General features: G+C 49.8%; 1 protein-coding gene across 1 annotated transcript in view; it reads right to left on the bottom strand.

Moving 5' to 3' along the window:
- The window catches only part of TMEM120B (transmembrane protein 120B), a 43002-nt gene that overhangs the window by 5559 nt on the left and 13786 nt on the right, over positions 1 to 23657 (bottom strand). The window contains exons 2-8 of the mRNA XM_080821067.1: positions 17917 to 18035; positions 16917 to 17033; positions 13184 to 13243; positions 12418 to 12513; positions 7317 to 7406; positions 1285 to 1350; positions 430 to 491 (exon numbers count right to left, since the gene is read on the bottom strand). Coding sequence (XP_080677193.1) covers positions 430 to 491; positions 1285 to 1350; positions 7317 to 7406; positions 12418 to 12513; positions 13184 to 13243; positions 16917 to 17033; positions 17917 to 18035 — 610 coding nt within the window. The remainder of the gene's footprint in view (positions 1 to 429; positions 492 to 1284; positions 1351 to 7316; positions 7407 to 12417; positions 12514 to 13183; positions 13244 to 16916; positions 17034 to 17916; positions 18036 to 23657) is intronic.

Raw genomic sequence — 23657 nt, 5'->3', positions numbered from 1 at the left:
ACCCAACATGAGGCTTGAACTTACAACCCCAAGATCAAGAGTCATTTGCTCTACCGACTAAGTCAGCCAGTATCCCCAATCTAGAGCTATTCTTAAATGAGAAAAAGAACATATACTTTATTTCCATTTTCACGTAGTGTCCCCAACACCACTCAGATCCCAAAAGTCACCATTGGTCCCCAGAAAAGGCAGCAGTGGGGGTTCCTGAAGGTGGGGGATAATCAGGCTGTCCCTCCCCCAGGACTGGGTGGCGATCTGGGGGCAGAGAGCTCTTTGCTGGATTTCTGGGACCATCCCCTGCCCCAAGCTCCCTTCAACACTAGACACAACCCTCACAAGGGAAGAGGGATGACAGGGGCCTCCATCAGCGAAAGACCTGGAAACCGGAAACCGTACCCCCTCCCCTGAATCCAGGCAAGAGGCACTCACTCTGAAAAATGGAAAACGCTAAAAACTGATTACGAAACTTCTGATAAATCAGTCCGTTGGGCCTGCGGAGAAGTGGGGAAAAGCAAAGGTGAGGTGTGCTGTGAAATCAGACATTCATCCCTGCCTCTCTCCGTTCCAGCCAAGATCAAAATAAAAAAAAATTATTTAAGGGATGCCTGGGTGGCTCAGTGGATTAAAGCCTCTGCCTGTGGCTCAGGCCATGATCCCAGGGTCCTGGGATCGAGCCCCGCATTGGGAGCCTGCTTCCCCCTCTCTCTGCCTGCCTCTCTGCCTACTTGTGATCTCTGTCTGTCAAATAAATAAATAAATTTTTAAAAAATTATGTAAGTAATCTCTACACCTAATGTGGGGTTCGAACTCACCACCCCGAGATCAAGAGTCACATGGTCCACCAACTGAACCAGCCAGGCACCCTCAGAAGAAAAGCTTTTACAATGAAAGGGAGGTCCCTGATTTCTGTCCTTCTTTAGCACCAGTGTCCCTGGGGCTGGACCCGATTACTTTCGTCATTGCTTTAACCCTGTTCTAGAAGCAGGGGGACCAGTATCATCATTCTGAAGCCTAAGTTCTCACTGATCTCCACTCTCCGTCTGTCTCCTTTGGAGCCTCATCCCTGTAATTCTTTCTGTCCATTGCTCCCTGCCACTTCTGTCCCAGCAGGCAAGCCAACGGGACATCCCCAGAAACTTCCCAGTTGGCTTGGGGGATCCCTGTGGCCCGGTTGTAAGCTCACACTTTCTTTCTTGGCCTAAAAGTCAACCCATGCCAGGAGCCTCGAAGGTGTCCCTCGCCCACCACCAGCTCCCCATTCACGGGCCCCCATGAGACACTCACCAGGTCAGCATCACTCCAGAGAGGAACGTGGACACGTAGTGGTGAGACACCCACCAGCCTTTAATTCTTGGAGATAAGAGAAGGAAAGGGCGTTCAGGTGGGGAGGGAAACACAGGTGGCCCTTGCTTCCCGGACTCTGTGTGCATGGGCTACTCTGCGGCCCCCAGCCATGACACAGGCCCAAGCCATGATCTCTCCCTTTCCTTTGTCCTCCAGAGATGCACAATCACATGTAAACCACCCACAGATTGGCCAAGAGGCCCACCGAAGTACTCGGGCCTCCAGGGGCTTCCAGCTACCCTAAAAACACATCTCTCACTGCACCCCAACTTCAAGCCCTGTCTCCCTGTCCTCTCCTTGAACCTGCCAAGCCCATTACTATTTCAGGGCCTGCTATGGACAGAACTGTGTGCCCCCCAAATTCCCATGTTGTAGTCCTAACCCCCTTAGGGCTAGTACCTTAGAATTTGACTGTATTTGGAGATAAGAACTTTAAAGAGGTAAGTGAGGTTAAATGAGGTCCTAAGGGTGGGCCCTAACCCAACAGGGCTGGTGTCTGTGCAGGGGGGAGACACCAGGGGTGGGTACGCTCACAGAGAAATGGCCCCCTCAAGACACGGTGGCATCTGCAGGCCAAGGAGAGGCCTCAGGAGAAACCACTGGGGCTGGCACCTTGATTTTCAACTTCTAGCCTCCAGAACTGTGAGAAAATAGACTTCTATCTTTTCAGCCGCCCAGCCTGTGGTCATTTGTCATGGCAGCCCACACAGACCAACAGGGCCTTTGGACTGCTGTTCTCTATGTCCTGAGAACTTGGCATGCCTGGCTCCTGGTCCAAATTCAAGTTTTGGACCAACTGTCACCTCCTCCGAAAGGCCTTCTCTGGCTACCTTATCTAAAACAGCCAGGCGGCCCCACTCTGGATCACACTGCCCGGTTTTATTTTCTTCATGGGGCTTACCGCTATCTGAAATTATTCATTTCTTCCCCTTGGTTTGTTCTCTGACCCCTCTTCCCCGCTCACATGTAATCAGGAAAGCTGGGGTCTTGTCCGTGTCCTTCATCGGTGTATCTGTGACCCCTGGCTCCGAGCAGGTGCTCAGTGTGTTGAATTAACACAGCATACGTGCGCGTGCGAGCGCGTGCATACACACACACACACACACACACACACACACACTCACGCTCTCCCGGAGCTATAGCTACCTGTTATCCCACACAGACACAGAGAAATGCCAGACTGCCCACACAGCTTCTCAGCATCCCAGACGCACTTTCTCCCCGGGAGCTCACGCCCTGGGCTCATCCACTCCCCCATCGGCAGCAGGCCCTTACCCAGCCCTGGACGTCATGTGTCCAGTCCAGAAGCTGTGGGAACCCTGGTTTCAGAACCCGGTACTCCCCCAACTGAGGGCTCTCATTCCACAGCAGGGCAGGGAGTCTCGTTGTCACCCCACCCTCTGTGTCAATGTCCCAGCCTAGGCTAAAAGCTGGACCCTCAAACCCTTACCCTTCAAAGTCCTTGAGTCTGTCTCTGGCCTCTGTTGGCCTCCTCCGGCCCCTGTCTCGGAGCTCAACGAACACAATGTGGCAGCGATTTGCTTTGCCAAATACAGCCTGGGAGCAGCGGGGCTCCTGCCTCCCAAGGACTGGGCAGTAGAAACTGGGTGCCTCAAACCCTCACCAGTGCTGGATTCCAAGCTTTAAAATTTCAGCCAGTCTTATTGGGTGAAAATCGGTATGTTGTGGAGGCGTCCGTCCACGAGCCCCTCAGCCATCTGCACACTCCAGGGTGCTGAGCTGATTTTGTGCACGTTTATGCAACCGTATTACTGTCACTTAATTCAAATATCATACAATTCCCCCATTTAAATTATACACATCAACGGTTTTTAGTACATTCACACAGTTGTACAACCATGAGCACTCTCAAATTTTAGGACATTTCTATCACCCCAAAAGAAACCTGGACCCACTAGTGGTCACTCTTTGGGCCTGTTTTGCCACGGAAATACAGCTTGCGTGGCCTATGGGTATTGTAAGGAGCAGACAGCAGATAACCAATTAAGAGTGGTACACACAGCTACGGTGTAGGAATAGCACGGCCTGCTATCTGGGAATTGTGCCCGAGCATACCATGGCCCTCCTTTCGGGACACCTTAGCCACGTGGGCACCACTCATAGGCACCAGCAGCCACAGACTGTATCTGGCTTGAGTTTCGGGTCACGTGGCAGGTGGGGGAATGGCTTCCACACTGAGGATCCCTCCCTCCTGGCCATCCCTACACGGCTTTATCCCAGGAAAGGCCCCTCTAATAGCCAGTTGGAAGCAGGCTCCCATGGGCTGGTTGGCCAGAAAAGCTAACACGATCCCTGATTCATTATTTATTCTGGCCCAGAACGAGCTGTAGAGGACATCTGCTGTTTTGCCTCTCTGTCAATCACCCCACCCCCACTCCACCCCCTATGTTCTGGTTGCACGCCAGGCCTTTCTTTGGGTGAACCACCTCATCCCCACACTCAGTCTGGGTGGCTGAGGGGGAGCGGGAGTGATATAACTGGGCACGTGACTCCAAGCCAGCCAACCAGGGCGCTGCATCCTCCACAGCCACACTGATTGGCTCAGGAATGAGCATGTGACCTCACCTGAGCCAATCAGAAATCTTGTGTCAAAATCACAACTCAATCTGCGAAGGAAAGAGCTCTTTCCTGTGACATTGTCAGTCTGGCGGGGTGGTGGTCTGGGCTGCTAGAAGCCAGTGCTTCCAAGAGGGGCCAAGAGATCAGGGTGGAGGACGGTTAGCACTGTGTGAGCCCTTTGCACCTCCTTGAACCATTGATACACAGGCACACTTCGGAGATACTGTGGCTTCCCTTTCAGGGAATAAAGCAAATGTCATGGTAAAGCAGGTCGAATGAAGTTTCTGGTTTTCCAGTGCCTCTCAAAGTTACTTTTACACTACCCGGTAGTCTAGTAAGTGTGAAATAGCAGGTCTAGAAGAACAATGTACATACCTTAATTTAAAAAAAAAATAGTGCTAAAAAATGCTAACCATCATCTGGGCTTTCAGCAAATTGTAATCACTGATTTCAGATCATCATAACAAATATAATAATAATGAAGAAGTTTGAAATACTGCAAGAATTATCAAAATGTGACAGAGACACAAAATGAGCAAATGCTGTTGGGAAAATGGCGCCAACAGACCTGCTGTACACAAGGTTGTCACAAACCTTTAATTTGTAAAACACACACACACACACACACACACACACACAATACCTGCATAGTGCAATTAGACAAGGTATGCCTATATATGTTCCCCCATCATATTTACTCCTATCAGGCAGTTTCCCTCATTTGCAGGATTTCCAAGGGAACTTTATTTGCTTATTGCATTGAGCTAATGAGCTACAGCTCCCAGTCCTTCCAGAAGATAAAGCACCAATCCCACCCCACCCATACCAGACCCCAGCCCCCACCACATCCAAACCCCTGCCCCAGGCCGAAGCAGGCAGACAGGCCCAGAGGAACAGTACCACTACAACTTCAGATATAGGCTGAAGTGTTAGGCACATGAGGTCTGGCTTTGGAACTTCACTTCTACCCCACCTCCAGGGCCGTGTCCTCCTCCTCACTTTCCTGGTGTGCCCCACCCTTGCAGGGACCTCCAGTCAGTCCTGTTCCCTTCCCTCTAGTAATCACACCACACACTGCCCCCCACACAGCTGCCCACCACACACAGCTCGTCACACTAGATAAAGAGCTGACCAGAGTAACTCTTAATAAAGTAAGTAAACTTTAGTAACTCTTACTAAAGTAAGAGTAACTCTTACTAAAGTGTTAGTGATTGTTAGAGATGTGGCATGCCTTTGAAGACTCAATAGGAATCCATCAGAAGGATGAAACTGTACGACTGGCAGCAAGCGCATGGGAACAGGTAGAGAATTTATGACAAGGAGGCCTTGCCATTTGCCCAGCCCTCTTTCCCGACTACCTGCCACCCTGGCTCCCCTCCAACGGCACCCCAAAGCAGAAAGATACTATTCAGTAAAATTAAGGAAGACTATGAATGTTATTTCCTTGGTAAGATTTTCTACTTCAGTGTTTCCCAAAGCATGGGGTGCGTACCACCAAGTTTTAGATGACATTCAACCGTAACTCTAGGTGATACTGAACCAGGTGGCGAGAGGTCATCTGTTCAGTTCTTTGGTCTCCCGATTAAGTCAAGGAGTCTCTTTAATGCCTCTCAAGGCCCACTAATCTCCCTTTTTATACACACGTACATACACGGAGAGACAGCAGGCCTCAGGCTCAGAACCTCCCGGAAGCAAGAATAATTGACTTCAATACATTATACAAGGAAAACAAAAGGAGATTTTTACACTACTTCCTCTTTCCTGCAACTGATGCTGGCTTTCCACGTATAGTGATGAAATAAAATTTCCTTTTAAAATAAACTAGTATTTACTTAAGTTAAAAAAAAAGGGGGGGGGAGGTTGATTTAGAATGTTGAAAATTATCATCCGGGTGATACACGGAAAAGGCAAAAATGGCGAGGATAGGTCAAGAGTAAGTGCTGTTTGAGAAACACTGATCTTTTCTAACGGGCTACATGCTACAGGGCTGCACACCTAAAAATCGCTGGGCCCCTGGTCCTTACCTCTGGGCTCTACCTTCAGGTTAAGGCCCGGCAGGGCAGGGATCTGCCATAAGAGACCACTGGGCAGAAAAGCGAAAAGGTGGCAAATTATTTAGGGGTTTGCAGACACCCCCAATCTTAAATACACAGTTCATGATGTTCCTTACTAGCGCCCAAGAGGGAGGAAGCAGGGAGGGGCGGGGAGGTTGTTACTTTCCGTTTCAGGGAAAAACTGGGACAAGCATGGTACACAGAGAAGAAACAGCTTACCCCAGAAAGGAAATCAGATCTATGGAAAATGGGTCCCACAGGTGGCAAATCATGGGTCTTAATTGGGCCCCAAGACTCTCAGCTCAGAGACAGGTAGGGTAGGAAGGAGAGTGACAAAAGAGCAGGGCTCCTCGTATTTGCAGCCCCTCAGAGGTGGGGACCCCCCCCCAACTGTGCCTCCATTCACTCAGCAATGCTGAGGCACATGTCCTTATGGGGCTGTGAAATAGCCCAGGGAGGGGACTTCAGTTGCCCAGGGCCACAGAGCCACTCAGCAACAGCCGCGGGACTAGAACTCAGGAACTCTCATTCCCAGCTTGGCTGTCTTCCTCTTTAGCACCGTCTGGGTAACAAGGTAGGTTTGAACCAAGACCCTCACCACCTGTCCTCCGTCCTCCCCATCTCCCTGTGGGGGACCTCCCATTCTTGTCACCAGAATCCATTCATCCTTCTAATGACACTATCCCAATTTTCCTCTGGGGACCCACCCACTGTCCCCTTGACACTCAGCTCCTAGGCTTCTGATGGTGGCCTGCAGGGGCCGGCACGAGGCTCAAGCCTGACCAATCAGAGCTGCGCATTCTCTGACCACAATGATTGGTTCAGAGACAGGCACAGGATTCAGCAGGTACCAAGGGGACCCAGTGAGACTCTTGGAAAACAGCAAGGTGCCCTATTTTGCTGGGGATGCTAGAAATAAAAGACGTGGGCCCAGAGCTCCGGGATGCCTCTGCATGGAGCCTGAGAAGGAAGACAGCATCACAGAAGGCAGAAGTGAGGGATGGAGAGAAAGTGGATCCTGATGCCATTGTCTAAGCACCTGGATTAAGCTTGACCTGAAGTCAGTCCCAACAGACCTGTTCCTTGAGAGGAGAAAACCAACTTTCTGTTGTGTTAAACCTCTCTGAGTTAGAGTTTTTGGTAAGCAGGAGACCACAGAAGGTGGCCTCGCAGCAGCAGACATGGTTTTCCTCCACCCTGGGGCAGTCAGGGACACCCTGCCCCTCCACGGAGGAAGGGAATATGGGCTGAGGGTGCCAGCCCTCACATGCATCCCTTCCATGACAGACCTCCCTTTGGCTCCCCCAATACCCCCTGCAAAGCCGGGCCCCCAATTACCTTGAGCCATTGCTGATGAGAATACTTTCTCGAATTGTCAGGGTGCAGTAATACCACACCAGCAGGAAGTTAAAAACTTCGTCCGTCACCCTGGTGGAAAGAAACAGCCCCGGGGAGAAGCGCAGGCATGAGAACCAGGGATGGCTCTTACCACCCCCTCCCCCACCACAGAGCAACAGAACAGCAAACCGGGCTGCCTCTGGGAACAACCCCCCCCCCCCCACCATCCTGCAGAAGACAGAGTAAGCATGGCTGCCACCTAGCCTGCCTGTCCCCCTCCTCACCTTTCTGCCAGAATCCTGCTTGCTTTTAAGGCTCTAGCTGAGGTTTTGTCCCCTTCCCTGAGCACTGGGACACCCTCGTTCCCTTCTAAGTTCTTACTGTCTGATGTAAAATTTTTGGTGGAAGGGCAGCAGGAGGACTTCAAGCAGAAAACTGAGTCTCTTAAACCGTCTACAGTGTAAATGTAATTTACAAATGTCAATTCCCTCGGACCCCTTAAAAGATCTATTAACTTTGTTGCACTTACAAAAGAATTCTTTTTTTTTTTTAAATATTTTATTTATTTGGCAGAGATAGACACTGCGAGAGAGGGAACACAAGCAGGGGGAATGGGAGAGGGAGACGCAGGCTTCCCGCTGAGCAGGGAGCCCCATGCAGGGCTCAATCCCAGGACACTGGGATCATGACCCGAGCCAAAGGCAGATGCTTAACGACTGAGCCACCCAGGCACCCACAAAAAAATTCTTATGGCCCGAATGGTCTGTAAGATGAATTAAGAACCCCCTGCCTCTTCTGCAGTCCTCGTGGCCCAGAGCCGGGCAGAGAGGCCTTAGGACAGCACAGAGAGGCTGGAGCCGGTGCTGTGCCCTGGTCAGAGCGGAGAGCTGGCAGACAAGTGGGGAGAGCTGGCAGACACGTGGCAGGTGACCTCATCAGAGACCTCCCTCCCACTACCGCCCTGGCCTCAGCTTTGCTGTGAGATTCGCAGGCTGACCCCCTACCTGACTATGGCTGGATGAAGGGTCCCCGGGCAGAGCCTATGACAGACGGCCCCTCGGGACCTCCTCTGCCACTGACTCTAATGGAGGCTCTAGCTTCCAACCCAAAGGGAAGCGCCTCTGTCCTTCCCAGTGCCAGACAAATCCTTTCACGACTGTGGGGGGGGGCAGTATCCACCTGCACCGGGGAGGGAGAAACTCCCCATCTCCTCCATTTCCATATCTGAACTGGGACAACTACGATAACCCTGGGAGGGAAATGGAAAGGTATGACTCAAACAGTAAGAGCCGAAGTTGGAAGGTTGGCTTTTAAGCAATGTGACCCTGTTTTGTGGTCACAGATGACAGACTTTCAACCCCAAGCCCTCCTGAGCCATCGCCTGTGGAAGGCCGGGAACCATCGCCCTGGGAGGGCCAGGAATGGACTCTGGAAGCACAGGGCCTGAGTTCAAATCCCAGCTCTGCCTCTTCCGAGCTGTAGGATGAGGGGCAAGTCATTGATTCTCCCGTGTGATCACTCCTGCACTAACGTGGGGAGAGTGAGAGCAACTCTCGTGTAGGCTGGAGTTTAACCCAGGAAGCACGGGGAGTGGGGCCTGGGGCATAGGAAGGGCTCCCTGCATTCCCTGTTATGACTCTGGGAAGGATCACAGAGTACCCAAAGCCTGAGAAATGAGTCTCAGGTGCTGAGTTCTGAGGAAATCAAAAGCCTACTTGACTTGAATGGAGTGTTGGCGTGGGGAGGGCCTCCCCAGGGCAGAAGGTCACTCAGACACCGACTTCCGGGCTCCCCTTCAGGCAGGAGGCAGGCCCAGTTGTGAGTCGTGGTTACCAGGATGTTTCTCGATGGGCCTTTCCTACACCTTCTCCATAAAGAGGGGAATAAAAATAAGGTTTTATGGCCCCAGCACTTCAGGGAAATGCTTGAGGTACCAGCCCCAGCCTTCTCTGCCAGAGTGTATGAGCTCCCTGTTGCGGCTGTAACAAAAGAATTAGTGGCTGAAAGCAACACACATTTATTCTCTTAACAGTTCTGGAGGTCGGAGGTCTGAAATGGGGAGGGCTGGGTTCCTTCTGGAGGCTCTCGGGGAGAGTGCACTTGCTGACCTGTGCCGGCTTCTAGACACTCCTGCATTCCTTGTTTCGTGGCATCACATTTCCTTCTCTGACTCGGACCCTCAAACCTCCCTCTTATAAGGATCCCTGGACTTACTGAATAATCCAGGATAATCTCTTCTCAAGTTCCTTCACTTAATCTATCTGCAGAGATGTTGTGCCAAGCAAGGTCACACATTTGCAGATTCTGGGGATTAGAACACGCACCTCTTCGGGACCGTGACTCGGGCCACGCCAGGCCAGCTCTAATTACCAGGAACTTACAACGCCGCAGGCATTTCACGTGAACGATCTCTCTGAATCCTCGTCCGACCCTACAGGACGGCTTTCTGTGGTAGATGCACTTAACCACATCTGCGCCCGTTGACAGAGCTCCCGACAGCCAGACCCTCCCGTTCTGGCACGCCTGGCTTTCTCAGGCCCCCGCTGCTGTGAGAGGCAGATCGGGGCCGGGGGAATTGATGCCCTCTGGAAACAGTCCTCAACTCCCCTAACCAACAGCAGCTGGAAGATAAACACCCTTGCTCCTTCACCCCTCAAGTGGGTAACTGAGGCATGTTCCATGCTGTCCCCCAGGTCTCCAGATGCCTATAGGGGAGCCCCTCCTGTCTTACTTCCCATTCCTCTACCATTGTTTCCTGGGATCACCTGTAAAAGAAACTACTGGCACTCAAATGCTTGTCTTCGGGTTGCCTCTGGGGGAACACACACCAAGACAGGACAACTTCCCATTTTACAGATGAGGACATTGAGGCCCAGAGAGAGGAAGCAAGCTGCCCAGGAGTGAGATCCAAAACCAAGCCCCAACTAACCTGAGCTTAACTCCAACCACCTTTTTCCCGCAGCTTCAAAACCAAATCCTGGGACGCCTGGGTGGCTCAGTGGGTTAAGCCTCTGCCTCCGGCTCAGGTCATGATCTCAGGGTCCTGGCATCAAGCCTCACATCAGGCTCTCTGCCCAGCAGGGAGACTGCTTCCCCCGCTCTATCTGCCTGCCTACTTGGGATCTCTCTCTCTCTCTGTCAAATAAATAAATAAATTCTAAAAAAAAATAAAAAATAAACACTGCAAATAGAACCTATGTGGTCCTCTCAGCCATCCTATCAAGTAGCTCCCGTTACCCTCATTTTGGGTGTGAAGCAACCCAGGTGGGGAGAGGTTAGGTCATTTGCCCAAGGTCAAACAGCAGGGCAGACTTCCCTGAAGGCAGAACAGAGAGGAGCTGCCTGTCCAGCCCCCTTCCCCCGTCCTATTTTTAACCCACGGAAGGGGTACTAGTGTTGCCTCAAAATTCATGTCCACCCAGGACCTCAGAATGACATTTGGAAACAGTGTCTTTGCAAATTTAATTAGTTAAGACAAGGTCATAACAGGTTAGGGTAGGCCCTGAATCCAAAGACTGGTGTCCTCCCGAGAAGGCCATGAGACAAACACAGGGACACACAGGGAAGGGGGCTACGTGACAAGATTGAGGCACAGGAGGCTGAGAGGGGCGGGAAGCAGCTTTAAGCCAAGAAGAGCCAAGGAGGCCGGCAGCACTCCGGCTGGGAGGCGAGACGGGACCTTCCCCTACAGCCTTCAGAGTGAGCATGGCCCCACCAACACCTGGATTTCAGACTTCTGGCCTCTAGCACTGTGTGAGAATAGATTTCAGTTGTCCCAAGCCAACCAGTTAGTGGTGCTTTGTTATACGAGCCCCGGGAAATGAATATAGAAAGGGATGGGGAGAAGCTGAGAGAGCCAGGCCCTCGCTGAACTTTAGAACCAACCACAGGTTTGCCCTTTGAGGGCCCCCGAGGTGTGCCGGCGCCAGGGGATCTGGCTGCACATCGAGAACGTCTCTCCCTTCCAGAGGGGCATGTGAGCGGGCAGTGCCGATGTGTGCAGCCTTTAGCCTCTGGGGAAACAGGCCAGCCCAAGGCAGCAGGTGGGCACGGGCCCGGGACCTAAAAGAGCCTTTGTCTGGACATTCAAGTGGCCAGACCAGAAACCGGACTCCCAGCCAAGCCCTTGCCAGCAAATAAGCCCGACACAAGGGCCAGATGCCCAAGCTGTACCCAGCTGCCTCCCCTCGAGGCACAAAACCGGGGGGGGGGGGTAGAAATGAAACCCCCCGAGGCACTGGCCTTCAGCCTCTCAGAGCCACGTGGCTTCTTCAGGCTCCAGAAGGAGCGGCTGGCGCTCTCTCTCCCCAGCACTGCTGGCGCCCGGCAGAGCCCTCCGCATGCAGCGCTAACAAAGCCTGGTGTCACCCCCGTTTTACAGATGGGGAGACTGAGGCTCCTGGAGGGAACCCGCTCATGGTAACAGCCAATCAGTCCCAAAGCCAGGATTCAAACCCAGGCAGGCTGTGATCTTCCTTTTCTTCCTTCCCTTTTTTCTGGCTTTCTCTTTTTATAACTGATACATAATTCACATACCATAAAATCCACCCTCTCAAAGTGCCTAATTCATTACTTTTTAGTATATTCGCGGAGCTATACAATCACTGCCTCTATCTAATTCTGGAACATTCTCTTCACTCCAAAAGAAACCCCTTCCTCATCAACAGCACCCACCCCCACCCCCACCCCCACCCAGCTCCTGACCACTAATCTGCTTTCTGCCTCTATCGATTCACCTGTTCCGGATATTTCATGTAAGTGGAATCATATAATGTGTGACTGGCTTCTTTCATCGAACATAACGTTGTCAGAACCCATGTTGTAGCATGTGTCACTACTGTATTCCTACTCATTACTGGAATGATATTCCACTGTGTGGGTGTGCCACTGGGATCCTTCCTAACTCCTAGTTATAAGATCTCTCCAGTAGTGGTTCAGTAGGTATTTGTTGGACAGATGTCGAGTAGACAGGACTGCTGTTCTGCAGGAGAAAGGGCTCTTCTCTACCTACAATCGCCCAAACACTGCAGACGCAGGAGAGAGCCACCCACCCCCGCCAAGCCCCCGCCAAACCTACACACACCACCATGTTTCCTGTTACCTGTAGTGAAGGACAAATCGACAGGCCACAGCCCCTAGGAGCAGGATGATGGTCAGGTAGAGCTTGAACTTCTCATACTCGTCCTTGTAAGCAAATCTGCAGTGACAGACACCCCCAGGAAAGGTCACGTAACTATTACTATAGTTACAGTAATATAACTATATCCCGTCTGGGGACAGAATCCTCGGCACCATCAGATCCTCCACCTACCACCAGCCACTGTCCACAAGAACCTCGTGATCCCACTAAAGGAAAGCTCTGGCCTTGAATGAATGGTGATGGTCAATGAGAGAAAGAGGACCGATGGGCAAAGCTTCCCACGTCCCTGGGCTCCTGGGGGAGGTCTCTGGGCTGGTGATGGGGATGGGCAGGGGGTGGAGAAGGGCTCCTCCCTAATCAGCTACGGCAGCAGAAACACCACAGCTCGACCGCCCCTGGGACTGACTGATTTCAGGTGGACAGCACTGCCTGCTTCCCAGGAGAACCGTGTGTGATGAGGGGTGGAACGGAGCAGGGACCGTTTCTCATGGGAGAGTGGCAGTTCTGCTCACCCAACCAACGTACTGACTGCATGAAAAGAAGGAAGGAACACTCCCAAGGCGGTCTCCTCACTGAGTAGGAGAGTGTCAGGAAGACCAAGGGCCCCAGCCCACACTATAATTTTTTTTTTTATTTACACAAAAATTCTAGCTAGTTCATTTCTTCTAAGTTGAAAGGGCAAAATTCCTGGATTCCCTAGAGTCAGGCGGGGGTCAGAGATACTTACTTGGCCTGGTTGCTGAGAAGGGTCACATTCACATTGCCAAGGACCAGATTTAAGTAGAGCCTGGAAGGAAAGGACTGGTGAGGGCTGACTCAGCCCAGCCCTAGGAATGGGCCCCAACCAAAAACATTCAACCAATAAGCATGCCTTGAGCACCAATGTTAGAAAATAGCGTGCTAAACTCAGCAGTAAAATTCTCACATGGAGAATAAAGACTAACTAGAGAATGCAACAATTATGACACCCAGCAGTCATGACTAACCCATTTCTTCCCATCTTAGCTGGCTTAGAGACCATATTTCCCAGGCTCCCTTGCAGCTCATGTGAGCATGTGACTGAGTTCCAGCCAATGAGGTGATGGCATATGTATAATTTCTACAAATCTCTAGGTCAATTTAAAAAGCTTTTATTTTTTTTTTTTTAAAGATTTTGTTTATTTATCCGACAGACAGAGATCACAAGTAGGCAGAGAGGCAGGCAGAGAGACAAGCGGAAGCAGGCTCCCCGCTGGGCAGAGAGTCCGATGCGGGACTCGATTCCAGGACCCTGAGATCATGACCTGAGTGAAAGGCAGAGGCTTTAACCCACTGAGCCACCCAGGAGCCCCAGAAAGGGTTCTTTTTTTAAAACTGAAGTATAATACTTCAGTATATTTATAGGTATACCTATAGTATATTTTATGGCTGAGTTCTTTTCCTCAATATTATGTCTGGGAGGTTCACCCACATTGTCTGTGTATAGTATTCCCCTGAGTGGAGACCCCAAAACTTATTTATTCATTCTACTACTGATACACGCTTAAGTTGTCTTCAGTTTTTGGCTAATAGAAATACATTGCTGTGAACAGCTTTCTTTTTTTTCTAACTGAGATGTAATTCACATACCATAACATCACCCTTAAAAAAAAAAAAAAGTTGTATTTATTTATTTAAGTGATCTCTCCACCCCACATGGGATTCGAACTAACAACCCTGAGGATCAAAAGTTGCATCCTCTTCTGACTGAACCCATTAGGCATCCCCATAACATCACCCTTTTCAAGCACGCAACTTCACGGTTTCCAGTATATTCACAACATTGTACAGCAACATCACCATTACTTAATTCTAGACCATTTTCATCATCCCGAAAGAAAGCCCATACCCATCAGCAGTCACTCCCTTTCCGCCCTCCCCCCCAGCACCTGGCAACCACTATCTATTCCACATGTATGGATTTGCCTATTCCGGACATTTCACTCAAAAAAAGACTCTTGCAACATGGGGCCTTTTGTGTCTGGATTCTTTGCTGTCAACCTTCTTATATACGTCTACTGGAGGCCAGAAGCACTCATTTCCATTGGCTATGCAGACAGGAGTGGAATTTCTGGATTATAGAGTAAGTGCATTTTTGGCTTCCCCAGGAAAGGGCAAACTTTTTTTGGTAAAAGGTATCTGCTTGCCCTCCACTCCCTGGAGATGAGACGGTGAGAGCCAGCTTTGGCTGCGAAGGTGAGGACAACTCCCTGAAGGGTGGTGAACCAGCGAGCTGGAGACGGAAGCACCCTGAGTCCCTAGACGACCCCATGAGCCCACCACTCTTGGTCCCCTCAGCTCTGGACTGCTGTGTATGAGAAGAGAAACCTCCCCCTTGTTTGAGCCCCCGTATCATTGGGCTTTTGTTACAACAGCCCGTACTCTAATGGCACTAATAAAGGTGCAAGTAAAGAGTTACAAAATCTCAGGGGAGAAGGGTTTAATTCTACAGAGGGAGGCGGGGTCTTTGGAAAAGCTTCACTGAGTTGGTAACATTTGAACTGGGCTTTGAAGGGTGAGTAGTAGAAGGCTGAGAGGAGAAAAGCAAACAGAAAAGTCTTCTTTCTAGCTCTGAATAAATTCTAGGGGCATTTCTGGTCTGAGGTAACTGAAACAGAGATGTAAAAAGAACATCAATTTTTTTCCCCCGCTTAGAGATACAGCCCCTACGTCCTGAAAGAGAGGTTCCATTTCCCTTCGGAGAATCTCTCCGCTCCCCCCCAGGTCCCAGGGTAAAGCATATGACCCAGCCTTAGCCAACCAAAGCACTGCACCCTCCTGATTGGGTCAATGATGGTCATGTGACACAATGGTCTCAGGCCAATGAGACTCAGTCCTGGGACTTTTCCCAGAACTATAAAGAAACAAAGAGGCTTTCTCTGCTGGAATTGCTAAGCTGGCAGAATGCAAACTGAGAGCGCCTGGGGCCAGCTTGTAGAGAAAGTCTCCCTAAGAACAAGACACACATGGCAAAGGGAATAAAAGAAAAGCTCATGGAGAGACAGAGCCTAACAGTATCATTTGAGCAGCAGGATCCAGCCAGACCTGCAGCCACATCTGCACCTTGAGGTTACATGAGCCAATAAATCGCCCATTTTTTTGTAAGCACTCTGAGCTGGGCTTTCTGTCATTTGTAATCCAAGGATTTCCAACTGTTGCAAAATACACAGAGGACTCAGGAGGCTGGAGCTGGGAAAGTGGACCTGGGCCGCTCTGTAAAAAAGGGTCATGGGGTTTCATTCTATGGAAAATTATCACCACCCAACTCAGGGAGTTTTTCCTATGGCAAAAGAGGAGAAGCCAAGAGGAATGGCTTCAAGTGTAAAAGAGCGAGTAAGCCTCCTGATCAGAGGCTCTGATTCAGCGCTAGGCAAAACCGGGAGAAAGGGCCACAGGGAAGTGATGGGAGCGCACTTAGCAGCCCACCTCAGTTTCGATACAACACTATCCGATCTCACTCTGGAACAGGTGGCAGTCATGTCACCTGAGGGAGGAAATGGACTTCTCCAAAGGAGGAAGAGTGTTCACATCCAAACCTGGCCTGAGCCGCCTGAGCAGAACACCCCCCTAATGTCTTTGAACCTTGTAGAATTTGGATACCTGGGTCTGACTCACCAAGCTGCAGACAATTCAAGAGCTCCCAGCACAAGGCTAGGCATAGAGCAGGCACTCAATACGTGTTTGTTCTTAAAGGAAAAAAAAAGAAAAAGAGAGAGAGAGAGAGAGAGAGAGAAACCAACAAACACACTCTTAAGTGCAGAGAACTGATGGTTACCAGAGGGGATGGGGTGCGGGAGGGGTGAACTAGGTGATGGGGATGATGGAGTGCCCTTGTTGAGATGAGCACTGGGTGACGTATGGAAGTCTTGAATCACTCTGTTGTACACCTGAAACTAACACAATACTGTTTGTTAACTATCCTGGAATTTAAAATGAAAATAAAATCAGTGGGGGTGCCTGGGTGGCTCAGTAGGTTAAGCCTCTGCCTTTGGCTTGGGTCATGATCTCACGGTCCTGGGATCAAGCCCCAAATCGGGCTCTCTGCTCAGCAGGGAGCCTGCTTCCCCCTCTCTCTCTGCCTGCCTCTCTGCCTACTTGTGATCTCTGTCTCTGTCAAATAAATAAATGAAATAAATAAAATAAATTAAATATTTGTTTCCTGGGAGAAAACATCTTTCCTCTTCACCTCGACTGACACCAGGCATGCAGCAGGTGCTGGAAACCAGATCTTGTATGTGGTTCCTCACAAAAGGCCTCCTGCGATCCCCTCCTGTTCCATGGAGGAATGAATGTATGAGGAAGCCTCCTTCTCTTTCCTGCCCTTGCTTCCCTCCTTTCCCCTCAACCTCAAGCCCTAGCAGGGAGATGGGAGTCACCAGACCAGGTATGCTAGGCCTGGGCATCTGCCCGCAGCAGGGGTCCAATAAGCTCCCAGCTCCTACCCATTCTTCTTGGGCAGGTAGGCCTCCATGTCGAAGAAGACGTTCTGCCGCTCCTTGATGTTGGCACCCATCTGCTGAATGAGCTCTGCCTCCTCCCGGCTGGCATGCTTCCTGTACCTGTTTGGCCAGAGATGTGGGCACAGGAGAAGGAGGGGTGTTACTCAGACTGGAGGAAGAATGTGGGAGCTCTGGGCACTGCCCTCCCATCTTTCTATCTCGATGCTTCTTACAACCTCAACCAGTCTCCTTGCCTGCCTGGGGATCACAGCACCCATTGGACTCCTTCACCTGTGGGGGAATGAAAGCACTTTCCAAACCATGAAGACATGAGGACTGGGAGGTGAACATATGATCGTGGCCTCAAGAACTGAACTAAGTCATGAGCTTAAGTATTTCCCCCTGGGGATCCCAGACTTCCTACCACCTACACCAAAGACCTACAGCAACTTTGCTCCGGGAAACTACCTCTCATCCTCTTTCCCCCTCCATATGGTTCCAGTAAGGCTCTTCCATCCTATCCTCCAGGTCCATGAACTGAGCACATGACCCAGTACTGCCCAACCAGAGTCTCAGGGATTGGTTCACAAATGCTCACGTGACCAATTCCAGCCAATTAGGCTCACACCCAGAACTTTTACTGAAAAACAAGTTATTCTCCTGGGGTAACCAAACCAATAGGAAGGAAGGCTGGAGGAATTATATCTGGATGATATAAGTTGGGCACTGCTGGCGGCCATCTCGGTGACCCTAAGGGGGCAGTCAGCCTGAGGGTGAAGCCAATCTAGAGGAAGGCAGAATTTAGAAAGGGGGCAAAAACAAACAGATTCCTAAAAACATCTGTTGACCCCAGGATCCAGTGATGTCTGAAGATACTCCTGGGTTTTTTGTTTTTTTGTTTTTTTTGGTTTTTTTTTTCCCCATTAAAATTTCCATTCTCTGCTTCAGCCAGCTTCGAGCTGGGTTTCTGTCCCTTAAAACCGAGGAGCTCAGCCTCGCCTACCTCTGGAGTGTGTGCTTCAAGTCCTTCAGGCGCGCCTTCTGCTTGTTGATGGAGCCGCTACACAAAGTCTGGAGCGAGGTCAGCTCCTCCAGCTTCTGCTTGTAGATCCTGTGGGTCTCCTGGGGGATGGAGGGGCCCGAGCAGGGTGTACAGGAGAGTGTGAGTGGGTGGTTCTGCACCGCCGGACATGACCGGGGAAGTCGGTTTGACAGCTAAGATGATACAACTACTATGATCAGAGAGGTGGCTTAGACAACCAGGACGGGAATTGGGGGACGCAGCACGGCACAGCACTTCTGTGCGGAACTCGTGGTTTTTTTCCTACCCAGGTTCCACCCTTCCTAATAGCAACAGGCGCCAAATATGCCTCTGAGAGGCAACCTCTTGTCAACCTCTACTTGGCCCAGGTGGTTTGAGAGGAGTCAAGCGTCTCCGCGTCGACAGCGGTCATGTGATCCAGGCCTGGCCAATCAGTATCCTCCAATGCCCCAGCCACTGATTGGTTCAGAGACAGTACACACATGCTCAAACTGGGCCAATGAGAGTCAGCCCTGGGACTCTGGTTTAGAAGTATTGGTTTACAAACGCCCTCCTTCTTCTGGGTTTGCTCATCTGGGAGAAAGTACACCCGGGACTGCTGAGCCAATGAAGCCAAGCAGGGAAACAGAATTGCAGTGCAGTATGGGACAGAATTCTCCCCATCAGCTGAGCCCTGAGATCTAACCAGGTCTGAATGTAATGCTCTTGGTGATATGATGCATAGACCCCTTTTCACTTAGGCCAGTCTGAGTTGGGTTTCTGATCCTGGCAATGAAGAGAGTTCTTGCTAAGCCAACTAAGAAAAGGACACACCTCTTCCCTTAGAGCCAGCCCTCCCTACCCCAGGCTCTGGAAATAACCACTCAGGACTGCAAGGCCTGGGGCAATACAAGAGACTTCACCTCAAGGCAAGGAGAATGAACGCATTAACTGAACTTCTCAATCTTGCTGCCCCAGCACACTCCCCCAACCTTCCGCCATATGCTCCGAAACAAGCCCTTCCCTCCAGTGTTCTGATAATCTCAGACAAGCACCAACAACTTGGAGGAAACAATATGAGGGACAGGGACCATGAAATTAAAAACAATAACCCAATGAACATATTTAAAGTGTCTGTTTTCTTGGGGGGAGAGAAATGTATTTACCAAGGGAGAGAAAAACAGGATAGTCAAAGGATGAGGCCAGAGCCTAAACGGGGTCTCTAGACATCTGCCAAGCGGGGTCTTTAGATAGGACAGTCAAGCCAGAAAATAAAGAATCGAAGGCAATGAAGTGAACAGGTAACAATTAGGAGTAACATCAAAGAACAATGTGAGCAAGTCTCCCCTGAACCCGAGATGAGAGGGTCTGGTCCCCTGAATTCACACAGCACCTTCACTCTCTCCTTCCTGGGTCCCCGGAGAGGAAAATCATGTCTTTTACGTAACTTTCTCTTTTTATTTATTTATTTATTTTTAAAAAAGATTTTATTTATTTATTTGACAGACAGAAATCACAAGTAGGCAGAGAGGCAGGCAGAGAGAGGTGGTGGGGTGGGGGAGCAGGCTTCCTGCCGAGCAGAGAGCCCGATGCAGGGCTCGATCCCAGGGCCCCAGGACCATGACCTGAGCCGAAGGCAGAGGCTTCAACCCACTGAGCCACCCAGGCGCCCCTAACTTTCTCTTTTTAAATACTTTCAACCTTACTAAAGAAATCTAAGAATACAAAGAACCTCCCCCCTACCCTTCACCCAGATTCACTGTTGGCGTTATGCCATATATATTTGCTTTATCGTATGTGTGTGTGTGTGTGTGTGTGTGTGTTTTCTTGGTCTATATCAGGCAACAGTGAACTACAATCCACAGGCCAAATCACCAGCCACCAGATTTTGCATGAGCAGTAAGCTAGGAATGGTTTTTGCCTGGCTGGGGGAAAAAAAAAATCAAAAGAATATTTCAGGATGCATGAGAAGTCCATGAAGTTGAAATTTCGGAATCCGTAAATAAACTTCATTGGAGCACAGCCACACCCGTTCGTTTGCATATGGCCGAGGATACTCTGGTGCTGCGGCAGCACAGTGAGTAGTTGTGACACAGACCATATGGCCCGCCAAAATCTAGGATCCTCATTACCTAGCCTTTCTGCCAAAAAAAAGTTTGCCTACTCCTTCCTAAACCGTTGGTCGTAGACAACATGCTTCTTTACTCTTAAACACTTCACAGCACCCATTTCCTAAGAACGTGGCATTCTCGGGGCGCCTGGGTGGCTCCGTTGGTGACGCATCTGCCCTTGGCTCAGGTCATGATCCTGGGGTCCTGGGATCGAGCCACAAGTTGGGCTCCCAGCCGCTCCCTCTCCCTCTGATGCTCTCTCCACTCCTGCTCACTCTCTCTCTCTCCCAAATTAAATAAAATCTTTACCAAAAAAAAAAAAAAAAAGAAAGAAAGCTCAACATTCTCTCATATATCCATAGTACAATGATCAAATCATCGTATCTCTTTAGGTTCCTTTAACAGTTCCTCAACTTCGCTTTTTTTTTTTTTAAGATTTTATTTATTTATTTGACAGAGACAGACACAGCAAGAGAGGGAACACAAGCAGGGGGAGCGGGAGAGAGAGAAGCAGGCTTCCTGCTGAGCAGGGAGCCTGATGTGGGGCTCGTTCCCAGAATCCTGGGATCATGACCTGAGCTGAAAGCAGACACTTAACGACTGAGCCACCCAGGCACCCCTCAACTTCGTCTTTCATGACATGGACGTGTTTTTTTTTTTTTTTAACTTGACACAGAGAGAGAGAGATCACAAGTAGACAGAGAGGCAAGCAGAGAGAGAGGGGGAAGCAGGCCCCCCGCCGAGCAGGGGGCCCGATTTGGGGCTCGATCCCAGGACTCTGAGACCATGACCTGAGCTGAAGGCAGAGGCTTAACCCTCTGGCTTAACCCAGGTGCCCCATGACATGGACATTTTTCAAGGGTTCAGTCCAGTTGTTTTGAAGAATGTCCCTCCATCTGGGTTTGTCAGATATTTCCTCATGAGCGAATTTTGGTTATGCTTCTGGGACAGAAATGCCATTAAAGTGATGCTGTGTCCTCCGTTTCTCCTATCAGGAGGGACACAGTGTCTGTGATGCTAACTTTGATTGCTTCTGCCCATTGCTTTCTCCATTCACAGTGACCAGCTTCCTATCTGTAATTAACAAGCACTCTGGAGAGAGGGAGGCTGTGATTTACTACCTTTTGAATTCCAGGGCCCTCTATGTTCAACTAATCTGCTAGTAATAAAGGAAACCCTCCAGAAAGGGACAGGAAGGATGGGGGCAGAGAGATCCCAAGTACCCTACGCAGGTCCTGAGAAGGTGGCGCCTCAGACTCAGAATTCCTCAGCAAGAGCAGCTGAGGCTCCTGGAAGATAAAGGGCTCTGCTATCTCCTGGCACTCTCTGGGGTGGGGTCCCATCACAGAAAGATAAGACCAAGACTGCAACATCAGACAGCCAGATGCTCACCAGGTCCTCCTGGGTTTAAATTAATATTTAATTTCTTAAGTAAAACATGAAGACATGATCCTTGTTAAAAATTAAAACACTACCGCCAGGCCTACAGTCGGCTATGAATATCCCACATCCTGTCTTCTCCCCTTTCTCCAGAGGTAATTACTGGTACCACTTTCTTCTGTCTATGTATTCCTCCAGACTGTAGCCTGGCATTTCTATGTTCTATATAGACCTATTCGTATATATATGCACATAAATATATATGCATACATATGAGAAATGCACACCGTTGCAAAACCAAATTGTTCCTAATGCTTATTCACCTTTACTTCCTTTAGTAACAGGACCCCACTGAGTAGTAGCTCGGCACATGGTCGTCCAGTAACAGACATTTCTCAGACTCCCTTGCAGCTACGTGTAGCAGCAGGATGACGAGCTGGCCAAAGGGGGGCAGGTAGGTGTGTAACATCTGAACCACACCTTTATAAGGAGCTGCTTGCCCTCCGCTGTCCCTTTCCCTAACAGCGATATGGCGACAACAGGTGCCGTTAGTTACCTTGAAACCGGATATGGAAGCCGCGTGATGTCAATGGCAAAGCCTACTGTCCCTTCCCCAGCCAAGCCAACCTCTGTGACCTCATGTCACAGAGCTTCGCACCTGTGATGGTGTTAAAACATGATGGCCCATCCTTTAGCACGCCTCACGTAGAGGTGGGATCTCTGTTCCCACCTCTTAAATAGAGACAGGCTTGTGGCTGGTTGTGACCAATAAAATATGGCAAGAGCAACACTACAGGCTCTGAGAAAAAAAAGTCATGAAGCCCATGTGGCTTCTGCCTTATTGCTGGAACACTTGCTTTAGAGCAAACAGTCCAACTACCCCGAGGCCACCATGTTGTATGGAAATCCTAGCCACACAGAGAAGTCACACGTAGGCACTCTGACCAACAGTCCCAAATGATACGAACATTCTCATCATTGCAGATCAGACATCTAGGTGTGTGGGTAAAGAACTACCAGATGATTCCGGCCACAGCCAAGTAAGCTACCCCCGTCCATTCAGTCTTCCCAGCTAAGATCTCCAACATCACAGAGCACAGTCAAGACATTCTCATCACGCCCTGTCTAAACTCCCAACCCACAGACTCCATGAGCAAAATGTAATCATTGTTGTTTCATACATATGAACACACATAACTGAAACTGAACACCATTTAACCTGGACCACACCTCCCTTTGGACTGTTACGTGAGAAAGATGCTATCTCATTTAAGCTTCTTTTTTTTTAAAGATTTTATTTATTTATTTAACAGAGAGAGATCACAAGTAGGCAGAGAGGCAGGCAGAGAGAGTGAGAGGGAAGCAGGCTCCCTGCCGAGCAGAGAGCCTGATGCGGGACTCAATCCCAGGACCCTGAGATCATGACCTGAGCCAAAGGCAGCGGCTTAAACCACTGAGCCACCCAGGCACCCCTTAAGCCTTTTTTTTTTTTTTTTAATTTGGGGATATCTTTGTTATAGCAGCTTAGCTTATATCTTAGCACATACTTTTGATTTTTAAAAATATATTAGCGGGGGGGCGCCTGGGTGGCTCAGTGGGTTAAAGCCTCTGCCTTCAGCTCAGGTCGTGATCCCAGGGTCCTGGGACCGAGCCCCGCATCGGGTTCTCTGCTCAGCGGGGAGCCTGCTTCCCTTCCTCTCTCTCTCTCTGCCCGCCTCTCTGCCTACTTGTGATCTCTGTCTGTCAAATAAATAAATACAATCTTTAAATATATATATATATATATATATATATATATATATATATATAAACAGTATCAGGGGCGCCTGGGTAGCTCGGTCGTTAAGCGTCTGCCTTCAGTTCAGGTAATGGTCCCAGGGTCCTGGGATCGAGCCCCGCATTGGGCTCCCTGCTCAGAGGGAAGCCTGCTTCTCCCTCTCCCCCTCCCTCTGCTTGTGTTCCCTCTCTCGCTGTGTCTCTGTCAAATAAATAAATAAAATCTTTAAATATATATATATATAAACAGTATCAAAATATGGACATGATTCCACAAGTTTCTTTTTATTGCTCAACAATATGTCTTGAAGATCTACCAACATGAGAATGTAGAGATGTACTTCAATCTTTTTAGTGCTAGGCAATATTTCACGCTACGAACATACTACCGTTTATGGAGCCGTTCTAATGCTGGACATTTATTTAGGTTGTTTCCAGTCTCTGTCTGTAACCAAC

The sequence above is a fragment of the Martes martes genome (genome assembly GCF_963455335.1).
Source record: "Martes martes genome assembly, chromosome: 13".
NCBI lineage: Eukaryota > Metazoa > Chordata > Mammalia > Carnivora > Mustelidae > Martes > Martes martes.
Note: the sequence above shows the minus strand (reverse complement) of the source record. Positions and strands in the feature narration are given on the sequence as shown.